Here is a 26951-nt window from a genome sequence, read left to right as displayed (position 1 = left end):
GTGCGGGCCGTATTAATAGCTAGGTATACGTTGGTAATCGACGTCTAAGTGGCAAATTTGCGCAAGTGCGACAAACGATTTCTCAGCAAATGGACATTGCGCGAAACACAATTCTCAATCAAGCGACCTCGACAGGACTGTGCCTATTGCCATATCACTAGGTCGCGAGCTTTCTGCTGCACCAAATCTTCCCGATCGCCCCGCCCCCACTTGCCCGAGCCTCACGAACCTCGATGCTTCCACAATCTTCACCTCAACTTCTCCACGTTGAATTCATCCCACAGCAAGGTCTTGTCTACCAGAAACCCATTGTCGTCAAACACCACCCCCTCGTCTTTTAGCAGCTGCAATTTCGAGTTTTGGTTCTGTCCGCTGGGGGCTTTCTCCCAGTCACCCTTGTATCCGCCAACGAACTGTCAATATTAGTGCCGACGCTCGCATACTGGAGCAAGCATACGTACACCAGTACTGGCGATACATCGATGACACGGCACCTCTGGACAAAACGGATTGACACGCAGCGCGCCGCCTACCGCACGAGGGGAGCTGTTCAAGGCCTTTGACATGGCGGCGTAGGTCGTGACGCGTCCTTCCGGAATCATCTGGAGGGCTGTATAGACGCGCTCTTGATATGGCGTAACCTTTTGCTGCTTGGACATGCTGAGGATGCGATGCAGTTGCATTGACGCGTCTTCGGGACGTTTTACGTTGGCGCGCTCTCACGTGGTGTGCTTTCAAATTGACCACTCACAGACCAGAGTCACATGAGCTACCCAAATCGGATGTTTTGCAGGAAAAGAAAATCACTGAAGACACAGCAAGGACAGAACATGAAAAGAACAACAAGATCGCTATACAATTGGGAATCTTGCCCCAAGCGGTGCTCTCAAAAACTCGTACGAATACACACGAAAGTTGACCAGGAAAAGTCAAAGACTGATTGGAGTACTGCGTAACAAATCCTTCAAAAGGATATGAGACTCTGTACAAAGGTACCAAGTGAACTTCAAGGAGCGGTACTCCGGCACATACGCTTGGCTACCACCCCTAAGATCGCCATCAATGCTGCGACCAAGAAGTGACCAGTCTTACCTGGACTTCAGGCGCCTCGCAGGACTTGCGGTTCTCAAGATGTACATTATCCACGCAACGATTTTCTCCGCTATCGGGACCTTTTGCCATTGTGATGGGCATGAGAACAAAAGAATGTACACTCGACCGCACGATCGGCCTTCTTACTTCGCACAACACACTTCAAAAGGATACACGTCCGACGAACTGCAGCTAGCAACATCATGAGGCGTCATTTCTGGCAACCACACTCGATGACTGCCCTATAGTCTCACAGATGTCTCAGGTCGGCTTGACCACCAGCGCGGTCCAGCGTCTTTAGGTTTGGCACTAAACAGTCATCATCAATTCCGCACGGTCACCTCGCAACGACTTGCTCTGATCTGGTACCGCAGCGGGCCGAGCTCCACCAGAGCTCACAGGGCTGTATAGCACTTACGTCTGGTGATTCGTAGACACTGAAGTAGTCGCGCCGTGCCGCCCTCCCTTATCCTTCTTGCTCCGTTTGACTAACGGGTACGATCAAAGCATGAACCTGGACAGGGTCGTTATGGCCCCGCAGTGTTCAGTCTCTTACAAACACATACTGTCAACGATGTATGTCATATCTGTGATATCTACGTCGGCGGCTACCAACATCCAGCGGTTAGATTGCATGCAACCAGCAGCCTAAAAGACTAGGTCGATTCTAGATGCAAGGCATCTCAACACAACGGCTAGTAACGTCAGAATGTGTCCGGCACGCAGACGGTTGCTTTTGGGAAAGAGTCTAGACTGGATGACGATGAGGAGTATGGAAGAAACACGACTCTCTCGAGGTTCCACCAACAAAACTTTGACAGTCCTCCAAACGAAATGGACCGTACTCTGGCATTATGCTGATTATAATCATCGCAAATTCAGAACGGTCAAGCTTCGCATCGCAATCATCAATAGGTAAGAGGTGTTTGCTGATGAGACCTCTGACCCCCCTGCATGTAGACGCGTTCAGTGTCAGCGTGATATGCCGATTTTGACATCTCATTGGCAATCTCCCTTCACTAGACTCTCCTCTATCCCAGGTGGCGCCCACACTTGCAGAAAACCCGCATGAGCTAACGACCACGTGACTACTAGTAGGGGCTTATTTCTTCTCATATTAGCAGAGCACGAATGAGCGTGCAAAACCAGGATCAGCTGGTGTGGTGGATTAAGCGCGGCTCTGACGGTGGAGGGCACTATTGAGAGACCGGCCCTCCGCCCGACTCGTAAGTGAGACCGTTGAGATTAGCAGAAAGGAATATTTTCACCGTCGTGAACAAAGGACATGTTGGAATGTTCCTGATGAGTCGCGACTGGCGAGGCTTTTGATGCGTTGTCAACGTGGCGAGGCCGATCAAGCGCTCAGCCTCAAACTAACCTGAAAAGAGCCGAGGTGATGCACTTAGCCACACTTCAGCTTGCTGAAGACGGACCTTCCGGCTCGACGGCATAATGCCACAACCCAAGAAGCGAACCTGCAGGATTTTCGTCAATGCATGAAGATGGTCACGAGAATAGCAACAGGAGTTGCAGGAACCGTTGGTCGTGCCTCGCGAAAATCGCTCAGAGAAGCATGACTCTTCTGCATGGGCAGGCCGCCTGTTGCCCTGCGGGTCCTGATTGAACAGTCAGACAACCCTCGACTGTGAAGGCTTCTCAACGAATGTGCTTTCTGGCCTGTTCAAGACAGGTGCATGCGAGCCCTGAGTGCCTGTATCGGTCCTTCTCGAGTGCGATGGAGTATCCGATGGCTGATCATCGCGTGCTTTGAACGGCTGAATGCACTCGGGGGGAACACTGGTGTAGCTGGACGCATATTTTTGCAAACGAGTGTCGTCGCGACTTGACGACTGCATTTGTAGGCCACTCGCTAAGTCTTCAACTTCAGCTCTCTATCATGCCAGCCCTGTCACGAGACGAGTGTGAAAAATTGATAGCAAACACGAGGCTTCTGGCAAGGGTTGCTGAGCATCTGAAACGGCATCAAGTTGGTGGGTAAACGACGGGTAAGGGCAACCTGATAGCCAATTGGGCATTCCGCTTGGCTGGCGCGCTCCAGGTCTGTCTACGAATCGTCACCCACCATGGCCGTTCAGCAACTCAACTGGCTGCCCCCAATCTTCAAGCCAAAGACCTCCACCCGCCTATCCAGGCGCAAGCGCCCGTAATAGCCCACCATGTCTCCGTGCCGGATCAGCCCAACTTTGCAAGGCCGCCGACGCCGGTTCTTTGCAAGAATAAGTCTGCGCGTATTGAATGCGTCCGTCGCGACGTTATACATATGCAAGCCTACGCACCCCGCAACCGCAACAAGCGTCAAAACGCTCCTAACCAACAGATCGCGCCGTTGAGCTTACCAGATTCACTATACTATCGCATCAGCCAGGACTGCTTCATTTGCGCATCTGGACTGGTCCTCCGCTTTCAAGACGGCTCATCCGCGAAAGCCCCACTGAGGCGACTCACGGAGGAAGCCCCGCGCTTGGACGGTTGACCCTGAGGGAAGAATAGACGGGACGCGTGAGCAAGCTCGAGTATAATATCACTCGTCGTCTCGTTGCTCCCTGTACGCGTCGTTGTCGATTTTCCTGGTCCTAACTGCGATATCCCTGCACAGCCCCAGCTCGGGCTTTGCCGCTGCGCCACACCCATCTACGATCCTCGGGCCCGCCGATAGATGTGGCACACGAGAAAGAGTCTGAAGACCTCACCGTAACTCTGCACGGGGACGTAGGACTGCATGTACTTTGTGGCTGGATGACTTATATTGATGGACTTGCAATCTCACGCCTTTGTAATATTCCGAATCGCCACCCCCGTCCCGTTATTCTAGTCTTCCCGCCATCAGCCGCTCGCACCGTCAATTCGCTTCACGGCTTCCCGAGCTGAACCAGCTGACAGTTCCGGACTTTCGACTTTCTGGTACCCTGCGTTCAAGTTACTCAATTCAAGAGTCTTACAGGTGGAGAAGCACATGCTTTCATGAGTCTCTCGGCGCACACAGGGTTCCGTTGTACATCAATCCGGGCTACACAGGGTTACCCGAAATGGCTTCCTATAAGTCACAATACCCTCCACCTAGGAGGACGGAGGACCGGGCGCCTACTACTCGGTTGCCTCAACGATCTATTACTCCTACCACTATCACCACAATCACATCCAACCCACCTACATCAAGCCAGTCTAAGCTGCAAAAGAGAAGGCCTTCAAGGGATGACGAGTTAAGCTCAAGAGGTCTTACAGGTCAACAAGGCTCTACGCAAGCAGCCAGCTCTCGTCCAAGGAAGACCAGCCGGTCTACACCTATGTTTCCTCAACACCCAAGTGTCACAACCTCGAAACCTTCGCCACAGATCTCGACCTCAAGATTACCCAAGCTTGAAGTTCCTCTAAGTATACGTACGCCTTCGCTCGCCTCGGGCTCATCCGCGTCGACCATTGAAAGCCCTCGCTCGAATGTACTCAGGAGAAAACAAACAAGTGTTGGAGCCGCAAGTGGTCGGCAAGCCACGCGGATAAGAGACGACTCTATATCGTCCCAAGATGACAGGCAGTTGATGGAGGGCATACCTGGAGGATATAAAGATCCTTTCTCGGAGACAGTCCTGGGAATCTCTTTACCCCCATCTTCGACTATCCTAGCTCGTTCAGAAGGACAGATCGACTCGTACAGTAACCCGCTCTATGATTATGAGATTGGCCCTACAGACATACTTCCCCTCCCAACACCGCAGTACGCTCTCTCTGCAACACCCTCGACTCGATACTCAGATTCACCTGGACCTTTCAGTGTATCATCCACTCCTACGTCGATGTCGTCCTACTCGCCGGGGACAACATTATCCAGAGCCTCAAACCGAACTCGGCAAGCCAGTCCACTGCAGAGCAGGCCACCAGTCACTCGGCACAAGACTCCAGATGAAACCAACACCCGTCACCCTCACACACTTTCTACTGTCAGGGAATCCTCCACCTCGTCATCATCCGCGTCTACCGTTGTTACGGATGTAGCGAAGCACAAAGATGTCCAGTCCCCTAACGGTCTCGCCACCTTACCCCAAAGTCCTCGAGTATCTGAAGTTATGTATAGCGCAGAAGAGAAATCTCGTATCCAGGCACCTCCGGAGTTTGCTCATCTTGCTGATCAGTCGCCTGCACCGGTACCGACTGCAAGGCGACCTTCGAGACCTAGTAGAGATGGTACTCCTGAACTATCTGGACTCCGCGGTCCATCACCAATAATCCAAAGCAATATGCTCAACTTTCCGTCTCAACACAAAAGAACTCCCTCGTCTGAATCTAGGACTGGTCTCACTTATGCGAGATCTAAAAGCAATACATCAGCCAAACCTTCATCACGAAACCCTTCGCCAAATCCCGCTTCGGCATTGCCGACAGCTACCAGAGCACAAGTTCGTGGACCGACACCTGATTTCCAGCATGATCGAAAGCCACGAAGGACCAGTACCGGACCTGCACCAGCGCCCGCACCTGCTCCAAGCCCGAGTAAAACCTCTAGATTCGGGTTCTTCACGCGTCGTACCAAGACTGAGCCTACCCCAGTAGCGAAGTCTGAGAGCAAGCTTCACAGAAGAGGACCAGCTGCCGGTACTGGCCACGAAGGCTATGGAAGATATGCAGTCAGAGGTCGCAGTGGAAGCTCAGTCAGTACCAACAGCATCGGACGATCCGCTAGCGCTGGAACTACCTCTGAGAGCTTGGACAAAACACCCTCAACTCGCAAAAGTAGTATGACTAGCACAACAAGCGGGGAGGTGGATGACTTTTTCCTCAATCGCCTCGCTCCTGTCGTTATTCGAGGTACGGGGACTAGCTCGGAACTCTCAAGAAGCCCAGAACCAATGCAATCTAGCAGCAGCCTGGATGTCTCCATCAATCAAGGATTCGAACTAAACAAGACTATGAGCAACTCATCACAATCGGTATTGGAGAAGAACCGGCCAACACTGTTACCGTCCGCGATGCCAGACAATGTACGCAATGGATCTCCCATAAAAAAGATGACTCTAGGACTGCGAAGGCCTTCTGAGAGCGACGATGATACAAAGAGATCATTCCTACCTGCCATGGCCTCAAAGCGGACATCACGGGCTTTGCAAACTGCCCAGGGCCCTAGTGTACCATCAGGCTCGACAAGTCGGATCGCTGGAAAGGTTCGCAAGAACTCTATAAGTGAAGCTGCCGCTGAGATCAAGGAGGGTAGCTGGTTGAAGTCCTCAAAGAAGACCAAAGCTGAGAAGGAAGCCCCCAAACCTCCGAAACGATGGAACTTCTTCCAAAGGGCCCATGCCGGACCTCGCACGGCGACACCAGCGGCTCCTGCTGTCAGTCCCGTGAATCAAGCGACTGCTTCCCGCTCCGTTGCGCATTACGCATTGATGGACCAGTCTGGTCTTGAGCTAGACGACATCGAACAGCTAATGCAGGAGGTTGACGAGGGAACCGAGAGCGCCCTCTCTGACGATGAACCAGGAAGAAGAGAGCGAATGCAGTCTATGCTGCTTCCGCCCAAAGCAGTGATGCCGTCCAACTCTGCAGCAGCTGTACGCTCGGCTTCGCCTAAGGTCTTTCTGCGCTCAGAAGCACAACCACAGCCGGAACATCAACAAAGTAAACTAGGTATTGATACAAGTTTCCGAGCGTTATCCCGAAATTCGGAACGTTACTCGCTGGCAGATTTGACTCCGGTCACGGATCTCTCTCGACCCTCATCACCCTTTGGTGAGCCACCGCCAGTTCGTGACGAAGATCCTGCGCCACCTCTCGAAGCAGTAGCTCCCTCGCAGCCTGAGCCTGAGTTCGCTCCCGAGGTACCTGCTCAAGATGAGTTCGTACTTCCTCAGGATCTCCCATCACCTGGTCCACCGCCTATGAGCCCACCGCCTCGCCCAAGTCGCTTGGCTCAGGTTGGGCGTATTCCTCAGGTCGTCTCAAGTCGTCGTCAGCCACACCAGCCGTCTTCACAGTCATTCTCTCGACCCTTTGTATCGAATCAACCTCGTCCGGCAGCTCCTCCCCGGACATCTTTTGACTCAATTGGTTCCGTTGTTGCCTCTGCCGGTCCAGTAGAGCCATACCCTATTCTGCATGGCTTGAACGCCCTCAATCATGGGTCGGCTATAGCTACGATCAGTCCTATGGAGGACGAAGCCAACCGTCGAAGCGAATTCTTCAAGTTTCCACCTCGCAAAGACTCTGAAGTATCATACTCGAGTAGCTCAGGCATATGGAGCTTCGCCCCCGCTATTGGTACCGCTGTCGTGCCAAGTCCCAGCGCCCCGTTGTCAGAAGATGAACTTTGGAACGAGTATGACGATTTGATCGACGAAGTGCTCTCGCCTGTCACCTCTCGCACGAATGAAGACAAAAATAGCCTTCGCAGCCACCCGTCGCTCGAACCAATGCCCCTGCGACCTAAGGTACCGCGTAACGTTTCAGCATCAGACAACGACGATGAGGTTACGAACCCCTCACTTCATCTTCGTCGCTCTCGCCTACTGGCTGTTCTGCATTCCACGCAGTCTCCTACTTCGTCGATCTCTTTCTCAGAATTCATCTCAGACTACGGCGAACGGAAGATCAGTGTCATTGACCCTGTTACCGGGAGGTTGAGTTTGCCTTCCAGTCCTCAGCTATCGACTGGTACTGCTACAAAACGTTCGACTCGCTCCAGTTTACCAGCTTCGTTGTCGCAGAGCGCCCGACAATCCAAAGTCACTATTGCGTCGAAGTCGAGCAAAGATCGTGAAAGTATCGCAACAAACCGATACAGAGACACGCGCCTAATGGATATTGCCGAACGTCAAAATGATGGACTCTTGTCTATGGCCAATCTTCGTTTCGGTGCCCTCATGACGAGCAAGTGGCTCTCATTTGGTCGTGTCCTATTCAGCCCCGTACACTTCGAGTTGAAAGACCCGAACGAGGATCGCGTACTTGTCATTGATGGTCTTGGCAAGGACTGGTCGTACTATTGCGCTCTCACTTACCCTGAGGCGACTGTGTATGACATGGGCCCTGATCCATCAACAAGTACGTCATCCGAGGGTGCGTCTGAACCATGGTCAACATTGAACAACCACCGCCACATCTGTCACCCCTCTCTCGGCAAAGCGTTCCCGTTCCCCATGCACTTCTTCGCTTGCGTCGTGCTTCGCTTCCCAACTGCACTTCCTTCGTCAGAGCACCGCTTCATCTTGTCTGAGGCCAAGCGCGTCCTGAGACCCGGCGGCTACCTTGAATTTAGTGTTCTTGACATGGACTTGGTCAATATGGGCAACCGTGCCCGTCGCGCTGTCCGCGGTTTGAAGATGAGAATGCAAGTAGCGGACGACAGCATATCGCTTCGAAACATCAGTGACGAGGTCATGGCCGGTATTGGACGCAAAGGCTTTGTCGACTGTAATCGCTGTGTTGTTGGCGTTCCAGTTGCCGGCAAACTCCCCAGCCTCGACGACGTCAAGCGTACAACTACGAAGAGGAAGGGCAGCACAGCAAGCTCTGCCAGCAACACAAACAAGACTATGCCTCTGCCCAAAGGACCAAAACCGGAATTGTCCTTCTCTGACCTTCTCAATGCCTCTGCGTCCTCCGATTCGACCGACAACGGCATCACCGACATGGTGGCGCGCGTAGGTCGTTGGTGGTACTCACGCTGCTACGAGTCGCTTGTCCTCCCTGAGGCTGGCGAACCTGGTGCCGCTGCTTCCGGTAACCTCCTTGAGACTAGTATCTGGCGCGATGAAAGCCTCATCAACGAGTGCGAAAAGCGCGGAACGAGCTTCAAACTCCTCATTGGCTACGCGAAGAAGCCTGAGGTTGGTGTTCGACGAACCGTCAGCGTCTAAACATCTTTTTCGATTCTCCTGAGCTGTGCTCCCAAAGCCCAGTGGGTTGTTTCCTTCACTACTGCTCGTAATGAGTCTTTGTTTTCTTCGGTTTCACTGGCGTTCTGCTGCGTTCAAGCGTTTGATTTCCCTTATACCCTCGTTCTGTTCTTCTTTCACTTAACTGCATAGCAAATGGCGGCTTAGCATTACAACTACTACTCAGAACGGCGCAAGCCTGGAAGCATCATCACGACCACGACACGCACAAACATCTATGTAATATCTTCTTCGACCTGGTTGATAGATGCTGGCATTGGACAACATTTGGGACGATTTGAAATTTAAGGGTAGTTTGATGGAAATAATACCCGGGGATGTCGATATGATACGAAGCGCTATGTAGATACGAATCACGGTCGCTGATCGATACGAAGAATGAACATAATCTATTCCGAAACTTCTGAGCGCAAACCCTAATAAATCAAGATGGTGAAAGAACTTACAGGCAGCCCTTTACTACGGGCTCCAGGTGCCAAGACCGCCAATCTCAATGCCTACAAGCGCCCCGTGCTTAAACCACTTTCATCAACCAATCACTTCCACCATCTGCAAGCACCTTCTCGCTTTCACCTCGCCCTTCATTCCCCTGCTAGCACTCTGCAGTCGCCCAGATCCGGATCACTATTTCTTTGAAAGAGTTGGAACGCAAGCGAAAGAAGTAGGAATCACGAGCAAAAATGAATCAAAACTTCCAGGGCGCGCCTGATCGGGAAGATATCAGGCTGTTGGATCAGCTTCGTAGTCAATTGATGCCGATGATCAAGACTATGGATCGATTGCAGGCGGAAATGCAGTTTAAGATGAGCCGCGGAGAAGCCATAGATTGGTAAGTGAGAAGCGGAAAGCGGCGATGTTTACGTTGAGGTGTGGTTATGTTTGCCATGCAGCCTTGTTTCGTGCACGCGTCTCCTGGTGTCATGGTGACTAGATATGTCTCCTCGATGTTCATGACGGTATTTGTGCCGATTCCATAGTCTCTATGAGCATGCCTAAGATGCGCCGCTCTGATGGTTTCCTATTTCACAGGACACAAGCTAAAGAGACGCCAGGCCACAAATTCACCGAACAACACAGCTGGTAACATCTTACCTAAATTCAATACATCTTCTTATAAACGGTGGCTACCGTCATCAATCCAAACTCATCACCCAGAAACACCACGTCCCTTCAAAGGACGCCGCTGGTAACCCTGTGGTAGACAGCGCCGGCAATGCAGTCCTCGTTGAGCGCGACGTCCGCCGGAGAATGACCAGCATACAGGCCTTACCCCCCAACACAGCAAAGTTCGAGGCTCTTCATCCGTTTCCTAACCCTTCATTTCCGATGAACGCTGGTGGCGGCATGGCGGCGGGTATGGCAGGTACCTTGCTACGAAAGAGGCTAGAGCCCATGGAAGAGGGCTGGGTAGAAGAACGTATTCGCAAAGCATCAGAATGGTGTTTCGTGCCTGAAGAATGGGGCATTGGTCCTCGGAAGCCTGACGCAACAAGTGCGACAAAGCAAGACGCAACCGAAGACGAAGACGACGAAGATCAAGTCCCAGAGTCGGAACGTCTGGACTCGGAAGCTATACCGACTACCCGGGTCAAGAACCCACTATCTGCAGACGAGATTGTCGATTTATGGAAACATGCGCATCAGGAGGTCTTTGATCAAAAGTATCTGAGGCAGAAATACCCAGCTAGTTACCCTGATCCAGGTGCTCAGGACGCGGGTGAAGGCGAGGAAGAGGAGGAAGAAGGCGACGAGGAGGAAGAGGAAGAGGAAGAGGAGTTTGAGGATGTCATGGATACTTCTGGTGGGGCGGAAACAGCAGGACAGGATGCGGTAAAAGCGAAGGTGGTGAAGAAAAAGGTTACAGTAGGGAAGTTGCCGGTACATGAGCCGGTGGATGGTGTACCGGTGCTTTCGCTTGGGTTTGCGCACAAGTTCTCGGAAATCGGTGAGGTGTAGATGAGGGTTGGAGCAGTTCTGATATCACACGACTGAGGTTTATGCAAGCATGGTAATTGAGTCGATTCATCTAAAGTCTTCTGGGGTATCATAGTTCCTGCGCCTGACACCCTAACTCACTAACAGCAGGACTGCCTATGCACCTACTCGGGTCTGAGTGCGTACATCCTAACGGGGAATAGTTCCCTGGGCATTCCTCTTTGTTGCTCCGTTGCTACAATCTTCAGCCCCGCCTCTTGGAACAAGGCTCTGAACTTTTTGTCTGACCGCGTGACGCTCGAGTCCTCATCGTCGTAGATGTCCTTGTGGTGGATGTCGGTAGACATGTTCTCCTTGACTACGACCCAGCTCTTGCTTGTCGCATCTCCTTGGGCCGCCTTTTTCAAGCCCTCGCTACAACGGCGTAGGTAGACAACGAGTTGGGCGTCGGTCAAGTGTCCCACACACCACTGGTTCCAAATCACGTCGTACGCGCCGGGCTCAGGTATCCAGTCCTGCAAGCCTAGGTTTATGACCTCGCCCACCTGACCCTTTCTATCTTTGCTCTCTCCGTCACCGGCGTATTCTCCGTTTCCGAGGCTCTGCACCAACTCGTCTGTGAACTTCTTCACCGGCTCTACTATGTCCACCTTGTTGCTCACACCCAGCAGCAGGCCCTTTGTTATTCGTCCGATACCCGCACCGCAGTCTGCTACACGTTCCAGAGGCTGCAGGGGTTCTTTTGAGGCCTGGGATTTGCCACGGCGCAATTTGGTCAGGAAGTTGGAAGAACCCTGCAGGTCGATGCGCGAGGTTTGAGGAAAGCCGCCCAGCATGCCATTGACGTCTGGCGAGACGCTGTTCCAGTATTCGAGCGAGTGAGTAACGTCTATCGAGGCATCGGGGCGTTCGGCGTCGGGAGTCACCAGGGGTGGCTCTTCGGCCAAGTCCATTGTGGGGTCTGAAAGGGCGAGAGGGAGTTTGGAGAGAATCTGCGGAAGTTTGAGTAAGTGTGCTTGTTTGTGGGGACGAGTCTCGGTGCGAGCGTCTCGCGACATTGTGTGACGAACTTGAGTTTGGGCCGGTGCGTGGCAGCCAAAGACGTCAATTTGCGCAGGGCGGGAATAAGAAGTTGTTGGATGCGCGCGTCGAGCTTCTCATCGTGGTGGGGCGGGGTAGCTACAGGGCTGGTTGTAGCCGACTGTTGACGCCGACGCGTCGCGACTGTCCGCTACGCCTGCTCACATGATGGCGCCTGCCCCTCAACCTTCCGCGATGGGCAGGCATGTCGCGTCTCTAGTCTTGCGTGATGAGTAATTCAAACCGCCGCGATGCTGTCGATAGGCGTGTACAAGGTGGAGTTGCAACAGTCGGAACAGGCAGTTGCATGCGGATAAGCTAGCTAGCTATGGGCATTTGGTGGGCACACGCGGGGTCCACACTATCAATCGAAGCTACCATTGTCCCCGCGGTCGTCATCAGCATCTTACATGTCTGCAGCCTATAGATAGCGAGCTGTCTCCTCGCCAGCCAAGGACATGTCCTGTCTCTTCTCCGCCCTCACACGCGCCTCACTTCGCTCCAAACCATCTCCTCCTTTCAAACCCTCAATACGCAGAGCTCCCACAAGTAGTTGCCGTCCTTTGTGGAAATACTACAGCACCCAAAGCAACATGTCCGACCTCTTCGTTGAGCTGACTGCGCCCAATGGTCGCAAGTACCAGCAGCCAAGAGGTCTTTTCATCAACAACGAATTCGTCAAGTCCAAGTCAGGTGAAACCATCACTTCCATAAACCCGAGGTATGCCTGTCCGTTTTCTTCCTTGGAAGTGGTTGACATTTGGTAGTGATGAGAGCGATATTGTATCTGTATATGCGGCTGGGCCCGAAGATGTCGACGATGCCGTGGCAGCTGCACGGAAAGCCTTCAAGAACCCAGACTGGCGAGACATGGACACTAACGCGCGAGCTGACCTTCTCTACAAGTTTGCCCAGTTAATCGAGGAACACAAGGAAACGCTAGCGACGATTGAAACCTGGGACAACGGCAAGCCTTACTCCGTCTCACTGAATGACGACTTGGGCGAAGTTGTCGGTACTATCAAGTACTACGCAGGATACGCCAACAAGATTCACGGCACAGTCATTGACACCTCACCTGCCAAGCTGGCGTACACAGTCCGTGAGCCACTTGGTGTCTGTGGCCAGATCATCCCGTACGTAATCATCCATGTCGAAAACATGCCCTGCTGATCACGGCCAGATGGAACTTCCCTCTTGCAATGGCGGCATGGAAGCTGGGACCTGCTCTCTGCACCGGCAACACAGTGGTCTTGAAGGCCGCCGAACAAACACCCCTTTCTATTCTGTATCTTGGAAACTTGGTCAAGGAAGCTGGCTTCCCTCCTGGCGTTATCAACTTTATCAACGGTGAAGGAAGGAAGGCTGGTGCCGCTTTAGCCCAGCATCTCGACGTCGACAAGATTGCCTTTACTGGATCCACCGCTACAGGAAAGGAGATTATGAAGATGGCAGCTGTCAACATGAAGAACATCACACTTGAAACGGGTGGCAAATCGCCACTAGTAGTGTTTGATGATGCAGATCTTGATCAAGCAGTCAAATGGAGTCACGTCGGTATCATGTAGGTCATCTCCTTTTTTTCTAATAAGCTAAGCTGACACTGTGGAGGTACAACCAAGGCCAGGTTTGCACGGCGACTTCAAGAATTCTTGTGCAAGAAGGCATCTATGATAAATTCGTTGAAGCTTTCAAGGAGCACGTCAAGACCACCTCTGTGGTTGGCGACCCCTTCAAAGACGACACATTCCAGGGACCTCAGGTTACCAAGACGCAGTTCGACCGCGTTCTGTCATACATTGAGTCTGGCAAGTCAGAGGGCGCCACTCTTGTAGCCGGCGGAGAAGCGTACAAGAACGTTGGCGGCAAGGGCTTCTTCGTCTCGCCTACTATCTTTACTAATGTCAAGGACAACATGAAGATCTACCGCGAAGAAGTGTTTGGTCCGTTCGTCGTCATCAGCTCGTTCAAGGAGGAAGACGAGGCGATTGAGCGTGCTAACGACACGACATATGGTCTTGGCGCAGCAGTCTTCACTGAGAACATCACCAAGGCTCATCGTGTTGCTAGGCGGATTGAAGCGGGTATGGTCTGGATCAATTCAAGCAACGATTCTGACATTCGCATCCCATTCGGAGGTGTGAAGCAGTCTGGTATCGGCCGAGAGCTGGGAGAGGCTGGACTCGAGGCATACACCAACAAGAAGGTACGTCGCACCAACAAAGAGACATTCAGGGCCGGCTAACATAATGACTAGGCCATCCATGTCAACCTAGGAAACAAGCTATAGTGGACATGTATACTATGCAAAACCAAGATGCCAGTGACAAGCCTCGAAACTGTGGCCAGGTGCTATGTGTGGAGTCTTGCAAGGACACCAAATAAGGTCACATGTGCACCCAAGATATCCGCCCTTGGCGCCACGGCTTGGGCTGTTGACGTGCTAAAGGAAGTGGAGAAGGCACAAGTCAACATGAATGCAAATGTCGGTGAAAAGTGTTTGTCGTAAAGCCATGGCTCTCCTGACACGTGTGACGTTCTGCAGGTACGCGCTCAATACCCCTTGGGCAGCGAGAGAAAATGTCGCAACGGCGGGATGTGGAAAGTGACCTTGGGCGCATGTGCAACAGTGTAGTCGCGCCGCCTAGCAGCGGAGCAAGAATGCTTGCGTAAGCTCTCGAAGGCGACTAGCGGAGAACAGGGCTCCGAGGAGCGTTGGAACTGCAAGTTTATTTATTCCCACAGCTTGGGCGAACTGCTGATAGTGGGCCCATGATGTCGTTCGTGGGGTCAGTGTGAGCGGCTCTGTGAACAGGATTGGCATTTTGCAGGTGTTTCCATGGGCACGTGAAGGTGTGCAGCGGCGCGTGTACGCTGTCCATGGCAGCGTCTGTGATGTGTCGCTCAGGATGTGGTCGGATATACCGAAAAGAGGCGGTTCGCTTTGGGTGCCCAGTCGTCATCCTTGTCCTTATCTTGGCAGCCTGCTCTCTCCAACTTCGCTACTGTCTGCGGCGCACTCTCTCCACTGTGTCTGCCCCTCTCACGAGAATCACTCGAGCTGTTCCCTTGTTGCTGTCGCCACCGTCTTCTCGCAGTGCAGGTTGTGTACTGCCTCGACTTTGTGGTTGTCTGGGCTCCTGCTAGTTTGCCCTCGTTGATGCGCTAGTGGTGCTTCCAACGCTGCTATTCACCGGTCCGCAGAGCCCGAACGACGCCAGCTCGCCCACCAGCGTCACTGCCCATGCCCTGGCTCCAACTAAGGTTTGCGGCTGACATCGCAACTAAATCCCCGCTCTGCTCGCGTAGAGGCTGATATCATCGCTGCTACTACTACTATTATCACTACCACGACACCCAGTCCCATCAGCACAGCCACTGCCCGCACATCGTGAGCCTGCCCAACCCGCCCACAGCCCGCACACCATCGACCTGGCGCGCACGCTGGAAGACGATCGCTCCCCCGTCGCCTCGCCCAGCCTCGCCTGCCAGTCTCTGAGGCAGATAACGACAGCGCCGACGGAGGCACGCTTCCTTGCTTTTCTCGCTCGCCTCTACCGACCGCCCTAACGCCCTCTCTACGCGTGGCCTACCTACCTTTTCTACACATCACCTGAGAGCGTGCTTGCACTTGGCATCGTCGCTTCCGGGCATCTCTGGAAGGAACCAAGCGCACCATCGCCGCGTCTTTCACACACCAACAAACACCGCCGCTGTCGCTTTCCCACTGTATGGGAACAGACACGACTGCTCTCTTCCAAAACATACACACATACTAGACTTGTATACACGCTCGCTTAGTCCACAGTCGCCATCATGGGCAACCAGCAATCGAGCGGCAAGGACAAGAAGGGCGAGAAGGGCGGTGCTGACGGCGTGCCCCTCGGTCGCGAGTACTACCGCTCCTTCGAGAGATCGGACACCAAAGACTCTACGCGCTCACTACGCAACTCACTACGGAACAAAATACCAGGGACCGGCAAATCCGACAGCCCGCGCAACTCAGTCGCTGGTCTTAACGATGTCAACGGCAAAGCTGACAAGTCAGATGCAGCTTCCACCAAGTCGAGAGGTTCGCGGCGGGGCTCCGTCGCTTCAGCTTCAGCAACCGTGCCACCAGATGCGTCTCCAGATGTTGCTGATAAGGCTGATCAAGATCAAGACGAAGACGAACCGCAAGCGCCGCCTTCGCCTGTCCACGGTGCAACTCTCGGAACAGGACATGAAGGCGTGAGCAAGGCTCAGCGAACCGGTGAAGTCGACCACGTCTCTGACGTCCCTCCAACAGGAGCAGCACAGCCTTTGGCCTCTGCTCAGCCGGGAGAGTCAATTCTGCAGAGGAAGGACCAGCCAATACCTAGACTCCCAGAGCCCCCCGCGCCCACTGACGGTTCGGGCTCTCCCATGGAGCTCACCGCGCTCAAGACCATGGATCTCGACGATATGATTCAGCGACTCTTGGACGCAGCTTATGCCGGAAAGGTCACAAAGACAGTCAGCCTAAAGAACGCTGAGATATTCGCAATCTGCTCGGCCGCTCGAGAAGTCTTTCTCAGTCAGCCCGCGCTGCTTGAGCTCGCTCCACCTGTCAAGATCGTCGGCGACATCCACGGACAGTACACTGATTTGATCCGCATGTTCGAGATGTGCGGATTCCCACCAAATTCCAACTACCTATTCCTAGGCGACTATGTAGATCGCGGCAAGCAAAGCTTGGAAACCATCCTACTCCTTCTCTGCTACAAGCTCAAGTTCCCCGAGAACTTCTTCCTCCTACGCGGCAACCACGAATGCGCAAACGTTACACGTGTATACGGTTTCTACGACGAATGCAAGAGGAGATGCAATATCAAAGTCTGGAAGGCTTTTGTGGATACATTCAATACACTCCCTATCGCGGCTATTGTTGCGCAGAAGATTTTCTGTGTGCATGGTGGATTGTCCCCAAGTTTGTCACACATGGATGATATCAGGCAAATTGCGCGACCCACCGACGTGCCCGACTACGGCTTATTGAACGATCTGCTATGGAGTGATCCTGCGGATATGGAGAATGACTGGGAGTCCAATGAGAGAGGCGTCAGTTATTGCTTTGGAAAGAAGGTCATCATGGAGTTCTTGGCAAGACACGACTTTGACCTTGTTTGCAGAGCTCACATGGTGGTAGAGGATGGTTATGAGTTCTTTACTGATCGAGTGTTGGTCACTGTATTCTCAGCACCAAATGTAAGTGCTACTGAAGCTCTCACTATTAGGTTTCTGCTAACACTGCCTAGTACTGCGGCGAGTTCGACAACTGGGGCGCCGTTATGTCAGTCTCAGGAGAATTATTATGCAGTTTCGAGCTTCTCAAACCCCTCGACTCGAGTGCACTCAAGAGCCATATCAAGAAGAGCCGAAACAAGCGTCAAAGCATGCTCAACTCACCAGTACGTATCGCAACTGAGCTTACTGGATCTTGTTTGATTCAGGGCTCCCCATTGTATCTATAGCAGTACTGACTTTGGCTTGTAGCCCGCACACTACGCACCTCAAAGTTACTAATCTTGTACTTTGGTGTAGGATGCCGACGGTTTCCCTTTCCCTGAATCGCCAATTATCGCAAAAACGGCAACCATACCACAAGAACAAAACTTTCAAGAGTCTGTAGATGCTGTTACTACGATGATGGCGATGACAATGACGGATGAACCGGTGAGGCGAGGTCTGTCCCAAAAACTGCGACGCGTGCGAAGGAAGCCGGGGTTGGAACAACTGGGCAGTCAAGATGATGGTGCTGCCATAACAGCTCCTCACAAACAAGGACACAACAGAGCAAACACATGGGCAAACGAATGGCGACAGGCTGTTACATTGCCCACGAGCCTGAGCGAGCCACAGCTTTTGCGGCGTGCACAAGGATACATCGCAGACGCTCCGAACACGGAAAGACGGAAGCAGAAGCTTGGAGAGCAACGGACGTTGTGGGAGTCGACTTTGCCTAAGACTCCATCGGATCGTATGGGCTACTTCTCAACCGGGCATCATCTCGACCATGTGCACCCTGATGAGACGCCGCCGCTGTGAAGGACCTTGCACAGGCGTTTCAATCTCATTACCTCTTCGTTTCACTATATGTGTATTCCGCATTGACAGGCGCCGGCGCACAGCGGCATGAGGCATGAACTTTGGTAGCCTTATCGATCATTGGACTATGGATGCTTGAATTGAGACTTTTCTTTTCTTGCCATGCTCCGTTTGCAGTATTGACAGACGAAGCGCGTTGTATAGCATATAGCATACTGATGACATATCATCGTCTTCAAAGTAATCTTGTTCTTAGAGCTACCATCTTATGTTCCTGTATCCATCAAGATACTATTGCTGCATACCCTTCGAAATAGTCGTTGCTGAGATTTATGATCATGTCGTCTTCACAATGAAGCCGGACTAGGCGGTAGCTCACCCGTTGCCCAACGACTAGGACTGGTTCCCATCACATACTCCATCGTACCACCCTTCTCAAATACATCTTCCCAAGCTACCCACGCTTTGTCCCACGTCTTGCCGTTGACCTTCAGGCTCTGCACGTAGGGTGCCGAGTTTCGATCGCCACCGTCACTGAAAGTGGTAGTAATGATAATTTTATTCCCATTCCCAAGGTCGAGACTAAGCTGAGGGAACCAGGGAGAAAGCACAAGGAAGGTAGTTTGACCTGTCAGTGGATACAGACCAATCATTTGCCACTGTTCGGAACGTTAGTCACGACTCCAAAGAAGCCTAACCATGAGAATGAGATGAACTTACAAGAAGATTTCCTTCCATGGCACCAGCATCAGAATTCCCCGGTAACCCTTCCACCCCAGCGTTGTACAGCCTGCCAATCGTCCTACTTCTCTCCACACTCCGCCATTGCTCTCCGACCACAAAATTGTACAAGTACGGTATCGTGAAACTAGGTTCATTCCCCGCGTCGAAGAAACCCAATTCGAAAATTTTGTTCAACCGGTCGATGAAGCGTTCGTCGCCGCCAATACGCCGCTTTAGCTCCGCGACGTCATGGATTGCATTCATGCTGTAGATCCAACTACTGTCTTCATAGTACGCATCACCCCAGTAACAACCACCGCAGTCCGCAGGATCCTGCTTTGCGAATGACCCATTTGTATAACGCGGGACCATGAAGCCAGTGTGGTTGTTGGACGTAGCTGCGTCATCCCAGTGGTTACGCCAGTTGCGGGATCGGTTGAGGTAGCTAGATGCTTCTTGGGTTCTGCCTAATCCCGCTGCGACAACATGAAGACCGTAGTCGTTTGTGGAGTATTCGACAGCGCGTGAAACAGCGCGGGTGAAGCGAGGCGTGATGTACCCGTGCTGGAGCCAATCTGGGAGGGCTCCCCTTCCTTCTTTCGTTGAAGAATCAGGCGCTTTAGGGTCGAAATTATTTGGAGGTACGACTTCGGCGTCGGTACGCATTGCAGAGTAGCCATCTTCCCAACTTATTGCTCCTCGAACGCCTTTGATGTAGGCGTCCGCGAGCACGTTGTCAGGGTTGGAACCGCCCTGGACCCGGCCGTTGTAGTTTGAAGATCGCGCATCAGGCATGAAGCCGTCGTGTCGCCAGATGTCAATGAGGGAGCGAATGAATTCTCCGTATGCCAGGGGGTGGATGATGTGAAACAGAGCTGTGTGGCATTTGCTTGTGTCCCATAGAGAAAAAACGTCATCGTAATAAGGTTCCCCTTCGTTCCAATCGGGATTTTCGCCTGTTCGGTTTGAGGGAATGAGAAACATGCCATAGAGAGAGCTGTATACCAGCTGCAAGTCTTCTATGTTTTCGGAGGATATCTGGACTTTGCTGAGTATCTCCTCATTCCATCTAGTTCTTGCAACTTCGACTAGGCTATTGAGCTCGGTGTCTTGTGAGATTTCTTCTAGGTTCTCGCAAGCTTTGTCGGTAGAGAGGAATGAGATACCAACACGAGAAGTCACCTTTGATGTGGGGAATGTGAAAACACCACCGAGCCGTGCAGTTCCAGATACCGGCTCGCTTGTGGCGCTAGCGTTTCCGATGAATGTCCTTGATCGCAGAGGTTGCTGGTTGAACTTGCCGCAGAAGTAAATCGTCCAGTCTGGTGAAAGATTCCAACCATTGTTGTAAATTCCAGATCCCTCATAGTGACCATCTTTAGAGATACTAAAACTACCGCCTGAGTAATGTTGTTCCCAACCAAGGCCTCTAAAGCTGGAGAGTACACGCGAAACATCGACTACGATAGATGACGATGTGTTATCTGGAAAGGTGTACAAGTACAAGCCGGCATGCTGAGTAGCACTCAGCTCTACTGTGATCCCATTTGCCAACGAAGACTTGTAGTATCCTACACCTGCTTGATCCGGTGATGCTCGCGGTTGTGACAAATCTGCCAGAGGGTCCGGTACATCACCCGTAACGGGCATCTGACTTACAACACCGTATTTCGGCGCGCCTCCAGTTCCGGACTCGTGCATCATACTGAACCCGAAGATATTGCCTTCGGGGAGGTAACCGGAGTAGGCGTCAGCATTTCCATTCTGAACGTCTGGTCCAAGCTTGACCATGGCGAACGGAGCGGCAACTACGCCTGGAAACCTGTTTCCACCACCCTGTGTTCCTTGACTAGTGGCTGTGAGTATCTTAATGATGAAAATGGAACGTGTTACTTACAACACGTTGACATGTTGGCTGTAGTCATTCTGTGCCTGCACGGATACAGCTGAGATGAGTATCAAGGACCGACAAACAACCGTAAGGACAGATAGTCTCGCAAAGACCGTCATAATCGCAGTCTGCAGAGGAAACATGCTGTAAATCATTCTGTGATGGAGAGCCTGTCAAGCTGGGTAGGCTACAAACATGCGCCGTTTTGTACGTAGCTAATTACTAGTCGCATCCACACTCCCAGCGTCACTGGTACCTCGAAAAAGAAATTAAACAGGTACCAGTCAATGCTGCCCAGAGAGCTCGGATTCCAATGAGCGGTATCCGCTTGACGGTATGTATAGCGCAATATCTATCGTGTGGCTAACTTGTGGCTATGCGTGCCGTATGTGCCGTGCATGCCGATCGGTCCGGGCGGTTCAAGCAGTATAGGGGTACGAAGAAGATGAAGATAGACCAAGAGTACGAATAGAAACGACCGACAACCGTATATAATGGCCCATGTTCCGCTGTTTGTGCCGTGCTATATGCTGTACCTTTGGTTATTGTGGGGTGTAATGAGATAGCCAGCTGACCAATGAGATCTCATGATACCAACATGTGTGAGCGACAAGTCGCTATTAAGACTGTAACACCTGCGTCAACCGATCAACGATTAGGAAGGAAGGTGTATCTGACGTAGATGTTGGGAGACAACGTAACTGATTGGAAAATTACCACCCGCCTGCTCGATTACTGAGCAGCGGCTGAATTGTCTCAGTGATTTACACCTGCCGGGCCGTATGCAAAGCTACCGTCATGTAGGTAGATTGTACAACGCAACGTGCAAAAACATCATCCGAAGTCCCGATATGTTCATGTTCATGTTCGTGTGCATAGAAAGCTCGCACTAAGACTTGTTCTGAGAGAGCCTTAGTCCTTTGACCAACCCGCGAGATTCTGAACGATAGGGTTCCTGCCACCCCTTGTGATGATCCAAACGACATCCTCGTCGCTCTCATTGATCTCTTGATGCTCTGCATACGCGGGTATAAGTGCAAAATCTCCCGGTGCTAGCTCTTGTCTCTTGTTACCATTTGATCCGCTCACGATGGCGCCATGGCCCTTTGCTGCGTACACAATGGTGTCTGCCAAGTTATCAGATTGCTGCTTCTGTAAGATTGCACGAACGCTGGTTCGTGTAGAGCGGATGATACGGGTGCACGATTCGAGACACACCTTCTTCGCCGTGATGATGGACTGCAGAGGCTGTATGAGGTTTCGCAATCATGACTATCGCCGTCAGCAGTCGTGGAATTAGTAAACTATGTCGGTCCTACCAGTGCCACATAACTGATCTGACATGTTTACGATTGCAGGCATGCGAATCATGCCATCGGTCTGCGGACCATCCGGAGCCTGGATCTCGGATCCTTTTTTTACATGCACCTCTCGAGACATGGCGTATTGCAAAAGTACTGAATCGCGAACAGCAGGCAAGTAGGAGGTTTCATGACGAAGTAGTTGGAGGCGTCGAGCTATGACGCCGGCTTGATGCGGAGACCCCACACGCGACGCGTTGGAAGGATTGCCAGTCAACTTGGTCTGGGGTCCTAGCTTGACGACGTGAAATGTCGCGTCCTACCCAGGATCAAAGTAATCATGTCAACGGGTCGTCAAGCATCTGAATGTCAGCCTCTGCTTGTCGGCATGTGAAGAATGCGCGCCGCGGAAATGTCGACACGTGAGCGTCCCGATGCAGCAACCTTGAAATGACCTCGGCATCTACGCGTATGACGTTAAGTTTCAAACAGCAAGTCACCCGGTCAATGACGGCAGCGACCAATTGCAGCGCTCGCAAAGCAGCGCACGAGATCATCAGACAGCGGCTCGCTGCACTCCGAAATGCGCTATATGCGGCCGACCTTCAGCAGCTGGCGGTTTCCCCGGATTACCTTGGCGCGTGGAGCAGTTGCTGGCATGTGAAAGGATCCCGAAACTTGCTAAGCCTCTTATAAGTCAGTAAGGGTTGTCTTGTGATTAGTGACACCTCATCGTTCTGCTCTCCTTACTCGCACCCTCTCCTCCCTCTGCATATTGACAGATCAACATGTCGAAACGCTTCTCAGCAGCTGACGTCGCGTCGCACAAGACAGCAAGCGACCTATGGATCATTGTAGATGAGGATGTCTACGATCTGACCAACTTCCAGGAAGAGCATCCCGGAGGCAAGAAGAGTACGTCGGCGCTTCTTCTGCAAACCTCAAACCCAAGACTAACTATTCCAAGTTCTTTCGCGCGTCGCAGGAAAGGACGCCTCAAAGCAGTTCTGGAAGTACCACAATGACAGCATCCTCAAGAAGTACCAGAAGCTCCAAGTCGGATCGCTAGACACCAAGGCTGCTCCCCCGGCTCCTCCAGCAGCGGCTGCCCCCGAACAGAAGGCGGAGAAGAAGAAGGATGTGGTCAAGCCAGAGGCCAACTCTGGTGTTATAGCGCCACAGCCAACTGAGGCTGCTGCTGAGGAGGCTGAGCCTTTCGATGCTTATGGCGACCTAATCCCTTACGCAGACCCATCATGGTACCAAACGGTACGTCAACCTACGGACGACACATTGGCGTCGCTAACACAAAGCCTAGTACCACTCTCCCTACTTCAACGATACACACGTAGCCCTCCGCGACGAAGTCCGCCAATGGGTCGAAGAGAAACTTATGCCCAACGTGACTGAATGGGACGAAGCAAAGAAGGTACCCGACGAGATATATCAGGAGATGGGCGAGCGCGGGTACCTTGCTGGTATGCTGGGCATCCACTTTCCCAAAGAATTGACAGACCGGAGAGTTCAATGTGTGCCACCGGAGAAGTGGGATCACTTCCACGAGATGATCATTACGGATGAGCTGTCAAGAACAGGCAGTGGTGGTCTTGTCTGGGGTCTGATCGGAGGATACGGCATCGGCGCACCGCCTCTGTTCAAGTTCGGCAAGAAGGAGCTTGTTCAGCGCATTGGACCAGACATCCTGAGTGGAAAGAAGAGGATTTGTCTCGCCATCACTGAGCCTGGTACGTTCTGCCGACCTGGTTGAAATTTCCGAACAACTTACTGATCGTGACAGACGCTGGTAGCGACGTTGCGAACTTGGGCTGCGAAGCCAAGCTCTCCGAAGACGGGAAACACTACATCGTAAACGGCGAGAAGAAGTGGATCACCAACGGCATCTGGTCTGATTACTTCACCACCGCCGTACGCACAGGCGGCGAGGGCATGAACGGTGTATCGGTACTCCTGATTGAGCGCAGTGCCGGTGGTGTCTCCACACGCAAGATGGACTGCCAGGGTGTATGGAGCAGTGGCACCACCTACGTGACCTTCGAAGACGTCAAGGTCCCCGTGGAGAACCTGATCGGCAAAGAGAACCAAGGCTTCAAGGTTGTCATGACCAACTTCAACCATGAGCGTATCGGCATTATCATTCAATGCTTGCGCTTCGCCCGCGTCTGCTACGAAGAGAGCGTCAAGTACGCACACAAGCGCAAGACCTTCGGCAAGCGCCTCATCGACCACCCCGTCATCCGCCTCAAACTGGCACACATGGCCCGCCAGATCGAGGCGAGTTACAACTGGATGGAGAACCTCATCTACCAGTGTCAGAAGATGAACGAAATGGAGGCTATGCTGAAGCTTGGTGGCGCTATTGCCAGCTTGAAGGCGCAAAGTACCACAACGTTCGAGTTCTGTGCTAGAGAAGCAAGTCAGATCTTTGGTGGTCTGAGCTACAGCCGTGGTGGACAAGGTGCCAAGGTGGAGAGACTATATAGGGATGTCAGGGCCTATGCCATCCCCGGTGGCAGCGAGGAGATTATGTTGGACTTGTCAATTAGACAGGCCTTGCGGGTACATAAGGTGCTCGGCATGAAGCTGTAAACCTTCACAACATTAGTCTAAACCATATGTACCAATACCATACATCGTCTTCAGTTGCGATGTTTGAGCCTGTTGCAGAGTGTCAATGTTCAGAGTGATGGCGCCAGCCGCGAGAGATGACAGCTAAAATCGTTTCTATGATTGGAGAATCCGTCATCACTCCACAACATTAGTTTCGCAAAGCAACTCGACGACTACCACAAACATTTGCGACCGTTCATACCGGACACTGCAGTCAAAATTCAAGCCATCCGCGACATGCCGGCAGCCCTAAGTTCTGGTCGAGGGCCCCCGCGGAAGCCCCACCAGCTGCAGTTCCATCTACGGCAGTTGCTGCCCAGCTGCCGATACTATGGTTGAAGCAACTTGTGACTGCATAAAGATTACACCCCATTATCTCACTGGTAGTCTCGCAGTGGCGAGTAGTATCATTACGCCATATTTGTGGTATGTCCAGGCGTCCTGAATATAGGTCTTTACCCATACAACGTATAGATGACCAACGTACAGGGTACATCATCTCCACGTGTATGTTGTACACTCTCTGGATGTATTCGTGAGGCGTTGCAACGCGGAGAGAAGATCGTTCTAATCAATCGAACAGCAGAGTCCACTCCTTTTACACAGCGTGCTACAAGGCTGCCCCTGTAATGGGTCATCTTGGCTCTAGATGCCGACCTCACCGTAGTACTGGTAGCTACATAGGAAGCGGGGTACGAAGCAACGCCGTCAAAATTTGGGTCAAGAGCAACATGGCTCAATATATCACCATCTCTGCATCTGGAAACGAAACAGATGATGTATCATCGAGATGAACACCAATTAACAGCTGACCGGGGACGACATCTCAGCTCGCATACAAAGCATGTACATCAAATACTGGTATAAAGTTTGAATAGAATGTGTAAAAGCACACAGTCAACCACCGCAGTCTCGACAAGATCAGACACACCAGATCCTCCGTACAACACCAAATCACACCAACAGACAACATGGCTCCCGTAACCGAAGTACCCCGAAAGGTCGAATGGAACGGCAAGCAGGTTCCGGTCTACCCTATGGAGACAATCGACTTCTCTGCGATCCTCTCCCAAGAGCCTGCCGAGCTGGAGAAGCTTCTCCAGTGCTGCAAAGAGCAAGGTTTCTTCTACCTGGATCTCAACAACGTTGATGGACGTCGGTTCATTGACGACCACCAGGAGCTGTTGAAGCTTATGCATCGATTTTTTGAGTCTCCTCTTGAGGTTAAGAACGAATATGGACTGATAGCTCCTCATCTTGGGTAAGCTTAGAAACCCAGATAGCATATGCCCTCTCCATATACTTACAATTTCCAGATACGAGCCAGTTGGTTCGCGCAACGGCGTTCTCGAGGACACACGGGATGGCTACGAGATGGTGAAGGTATCTCGCGATGAGATTCAACGCGAGTCCCCTCACATTCCTCGCAACATCAAGAATAGCGGTGATCTCAAGATCCTTGAGAATGCCATCTCTGGCAACAACATCATGGGGAAAGCCATTCTGGCAGCTCTCTCGACGGCGTTCGGCCTTACTGGTGCTGCGCGCTTTGAAAACTTGCATCGCAACCACCGCCCTTCGACAAGCACTTTGTCCATGATGCACTATATCCCGTCCAACCCTGCTAAGGACGGTAACGTCGGTCACCAGAAGCATACTGACATCAGTTCGTTGACCGTACTCTTTACTGAGCAGTGGGGTCTCCAAATCCGCCCACCCGGCAGCAAGGAATTCGGCTTTGTCGAGCCCAAGAAGGGTCAAGCTATCATCAACGTCGGTGATTCATTGCGCTTCGCTAGTGGCCACACTTTCCAGTCGTGCATTCACCGTGTTGTGCCGTACAACTACAGCGAACATCGCTACTCCGTTGCATACTTTCTGCGCGCTGAGGACGAGACCATGTTCCAGGACAGCGAGGGCAGATTCGTTACAGCACGCACGTGGCACGATGAGAAGTTCTTGGCTTTCCTTGCATCGCCTGCAGACCAGGCTGCTGCTCCAAGCTCTATGTTGTTGGGCGGCATGCAGGAGGATGAGACTGATGTTTACAGCCTGCCTCAACCAAAGCCTGTTGCTGCGGACGCGGCCAAGAGCTCTACTGTCGAAGTGACCACCGTTGAGATTAGTGCTTAGTGGAAACCCCTCTGGTCCATGTGTTCCGTGGCACGATCTTACGAAATGTTCCAGATAAATTGTATATAGCAAGCAAAATATCTTGTGCAAAAGTATATATGGCTATGTGTTATCTTCAATGTCCAATGGTATCGCGATCACAAGTTGAATGTTAATTGCCTGAGAAAAGACGTGATATTCCCTATTACATCATGA

At 52.2% G+C, this 26951-nt stretch overlaps 11 protein-coding genes across 11 annotated transcripts; 7 read left to right on the top strand and 4 right to left on the bottom strand.

Annotated features, from left to right (window-relative positions):
• Window positions 1-248: 248 nt before the first annotated feature.
• CC77DRAFT_924430 (DNA binding methylated-DNA--cysteine S-methyltransferase) lies at window positions 249-659 on the bottom strand (the record flags this gene model as incomplete). The annotated part of the gene is made up of 2 exons (XM_018533807.1): window positions 249-413; window positions 462-659. The coding sequence occupies 2 exons, from the start codon at window positions 657-659 to the stop codon at window positions 249-251; spliced, it is 363 nt and encodes a 120-aa protein (XP_018391754.1).
• Window positions 660-2989: 2330 nt separating this feature from the next.
• On the top strand, window positions 2990-3964 carry CC77DRAFT_1069424 (hypothetical protein; the record flags this gene model as incomplete). The annotated part of the gene is made up of 2 exons (XM_018529092.1): window positions 2990-3079; window positions 3152-3964. The coding sequence occupies 2 exons, from the start codon at window positions 2990-2992 to the stop codon at window positions 3584-3586; spliced, it is 525 nt and encodes a 174-aa protein (XP_018391753.1). The 3' UTR covers window positions 3587-3964.
• Window positions 3943-9399, top strand: CC77DRAFT_38543 (hypothetical protein). Its single transcript, XM_018531467.1, has one exon. The coding sequence runs from the start codon at window positions 4140-4142 to the stop codon at window positions 8958-8960; it is 4821 nt and encodes a 1606-aa protein (XP_018391752.1). The 5' UTR covers window positions 3943-4139; the 3' UTR covers window positions 8961-9399.
• Window positions 9400-9538: 139 nt separating this feature from the next.
• Window positions 9539-11022, top strand: CC77DRAFT_953001 (hypothetical protein). The gene is made up of 2 exons (XM_018535423.1): window positions 9539-9828; window positions 10052-11022. Exons 1-2 carry the CDS (start codon window positions 9680-9682, stop codon window positions 10953-10955), a joined length of 1053 nt encoding a protein of 350 aa, XP_018391751.1. The 5' UTR covers window positions 9539-9679; the 3' UTR covers window positions 10956-11022.
• On the bottom strand, window positions 10999-12296 carry CC77DRAFT_1015638 (hypothetical protein). The gene is made up of 2 exons (XM_018524067.1): window positions 12005-12296; window positions 10999-11926 (listed from the first exon to the last, which is right to left on the bottom strand). The coding sequence occupies exon 2, from the start codon at window positions 11885-11887 to the stop codon at window positions 11099-11101; it is 789 nt and encodes a 262-aa protein (XP_018391750.1). The 5' UTR covers window positions 11888-11926; window positions 12005-12296; the 3' UTR covers window positions 10999-11098.
• Window positions 12297-12607: 311 nt separating this feature from the next.
• CC77DRAFT_1069422 (aldehyde dehydrogenase-like protein) lies at window positions 12608-14723 on the top strand (the record flags this gene model as incomplete). Its single annotated transcript, XM_018529091.1, has 4 exons — window positions 12608-12735; window positions 12782-13150; window positions 13198-13578; window positions 13626-14723. 4 exons carry the CDS (start codon window positions 12608-12610, stop codon window positions 14257-14259), a joined length of 1512 nt encoding a protein of 503 aa, XP_018391749.1. The 3' UTR covers window positions 14260-14723.
• Window positions 14724-15830: 1107 nt separating this feature from the next.
• CC77DRAFT_1056408 (Metallo-dependent phosphatase) lies at window positions 15831-18080 on the top strand (the record flags this gene model as incomplete). Its single annotated transcript, XM_018527906.1, has 3 exons — window positions 15831-17240; window positions 17291-17443; window positions 17577-18080. 3 exons carry the CDS (start codon window positions 15831-15833, stop codon window positions 18078-18080), a joined length of 2067 nt encoding a protein of 688 aa, XP_018391748.1.
• Window positions 18081-18427: 347 nt separating this feature from the next.
• Window positions 18428-20813, bottom strand: CC77DRAFT_924262 (alpha-1,2-mannosidase family protein; the record flags this gene model as incomplete). The annotated part of the gene is made up of 3 exons (XM_018533799.1): window positions 18428-18739; window positions 18801-20652; window positions 20701-20813. 3 exons carry the CDS (start codon window positions 20811-20813, stop codon window positions 18428-18430), a joined length of 2277 nt encoding a protein of 758 aa, XP_018391747.1.
• Window positions 20814-21606: 793 nt separating this feature from the next.
• On the bottom strand, window positions 21607-22655 carry CC77DRAFT_1004297 (hypothetical protein; the record flags this gene model as incomplete). The annotated part of the gene is made up of 4 exons (XM_018523256.1): window positions 21607-21821; window positions 21913-21966; window positions 22014-22314; window positions 22629-22655. 4 exons carry the CDS (start codon window positions 22653-22655, stop codon window positions 21607-21609), a joined length of 597 nt encoding a protein of 198 aa, XP_018391746.1.
• Window positions 22656-22668: 13 nt separating this feature from the next.
• CC77DRAFT_38276 (short-chain specific acyl-CoA dehydrogenase mitochondrial precursor) lies at window positions 22669-24778 on the top strand. Its single transcript, XM_018531452.1, has 4 exons — window positions 22669-22910; window positions 22963-23264; window positions 23314-23740; window positions 23794-24778. The coding sequence occupies exons 1-4, from the start codon at window positions 22784-22786 to the stop codon at window positions 24600-24602; spliced, it is 1665 nt and encodes a 554-aa protein (XP_018391745.1). The 5' UTR covers window positions 22669-22783; the 3' UTR covers window positions 24603-24778.
• Window positions 24779-25358: 580 nt separating this feature from the next.
• On the top strand, window positions 25359-26831 carry CC77DRAFT_38447 (Clavaminate synthase-like protein). Its single transcript, XM_018531465.1, has 2 exons — window positions 25359-25884; window positions 25940-26831. The coding sequence occupies exons 1-2, from the start codon at window positions 25595-25597 to the stop codon at window positions 26754-26756; spliced, it is 1107 nt and encodes a 368-aa protein (XP_018391744.1). The 5' UTR covers window positions 25359-25594; the 3' UTR covers window positions 26757-26831.
• The last annotated feature ends 120 nt before the right edge of the window (window positions 26832-26951 follow it).

The sequence above is a fragment of the Alternaria alternata genome (genome assembly GCF_001642055.1).
Source record: "Alternaria alternata strain SRC1lrK2f unplaced genomic scaffold CC77scaffold_1, whole genome shotgun sequence".
In the NCBI taxonomy this organism is placed as follows: domain Eukaryota; kingdom Fungi; phylum Ascomycota; class Dothideomycetes; order Pleosporales; family Pleosporaceae; genus Alternaria; species Alternaria alternata.
Note: the sequence above shows the minus strand (reverse complement) of the source record. Positions and strands in the feature narration are given on the sequence as shown.

What these genes read in the sequence shown, in the direction of transcription:
- CC77DRAFT_38543 (XM_018531467.1), top strand. Translation starts at nt 4,140, where the DNA reads ATGGCTTCCTATAAGTCACAATACCCTCCACCTAGGAGGACGGAGGAC.
- CC77DRAFT_953001 (XM_018535423.1), top strand. Translation starts at nt 9,680, where the DNA reads ATGAATCAAAACTTCCAGGGCGCGCCTGATCGGGAAGATATCAGGCTG. An exon ending in CGCGGAGAAGCCATAGATTG is followed by an intron (nt 9,829 to 10,051) that starts GTAAGTGAGAAG and finishes AAGAGACGCCAG; the next exon opens with GCCACAAATTCACCGAACAA.
- CC77DRAFT_1015638 (XM_018524067.1), bottom strand. Translation starts at nt 11,887, where the DNA reads ATGGACTTGGCCGAAGAGCCACCCCTGGTGACTCCCGACGCCGAACGC.
- CC77DRAFT_38447 (XM_018531465.1), top strand. Translation starts at nt 25,595, where the DNA reads ATGGCTCCCGTAACCGAAGTACCCCGAAAGGTCGAATGGAACGGCAAG. An exon ending in CTGATAGCTCCTCATCTTGG is followed by an intron (nt 25,885 to 25,939) that starts GTAAGCTTAGAA and finishes TACAATTTCCAG; the next exon opens with ATACGAGCCAGTTGGTTCGC.
- CC77DRAFT_38276 (XM_018531452.1), top strand. Translation starts at nt 22,784, where the DNA reads ATGTCGAAACGCTTCTCAGCAGCTGACGTCGCGTCGCACAAGACAGCA. An exon ending in ACCCATCATGGTACCAAACG is followed by an intron (nt 23,265 to 23,313) that starts GTACGTCAACCT and finishes CACAAAGCCTAG; the next exon opens with TACCACTCTCCCTACTTCAA. An exon ending in TCTCGCCATCACTGAGCCTG is followed by an intron (nt 23,741 to 23,793) that starts GTACGTTCTGCC and finishes TGATCGTGACAG; the next exon opens with ACGCTGGTAGCGACGTTGCG.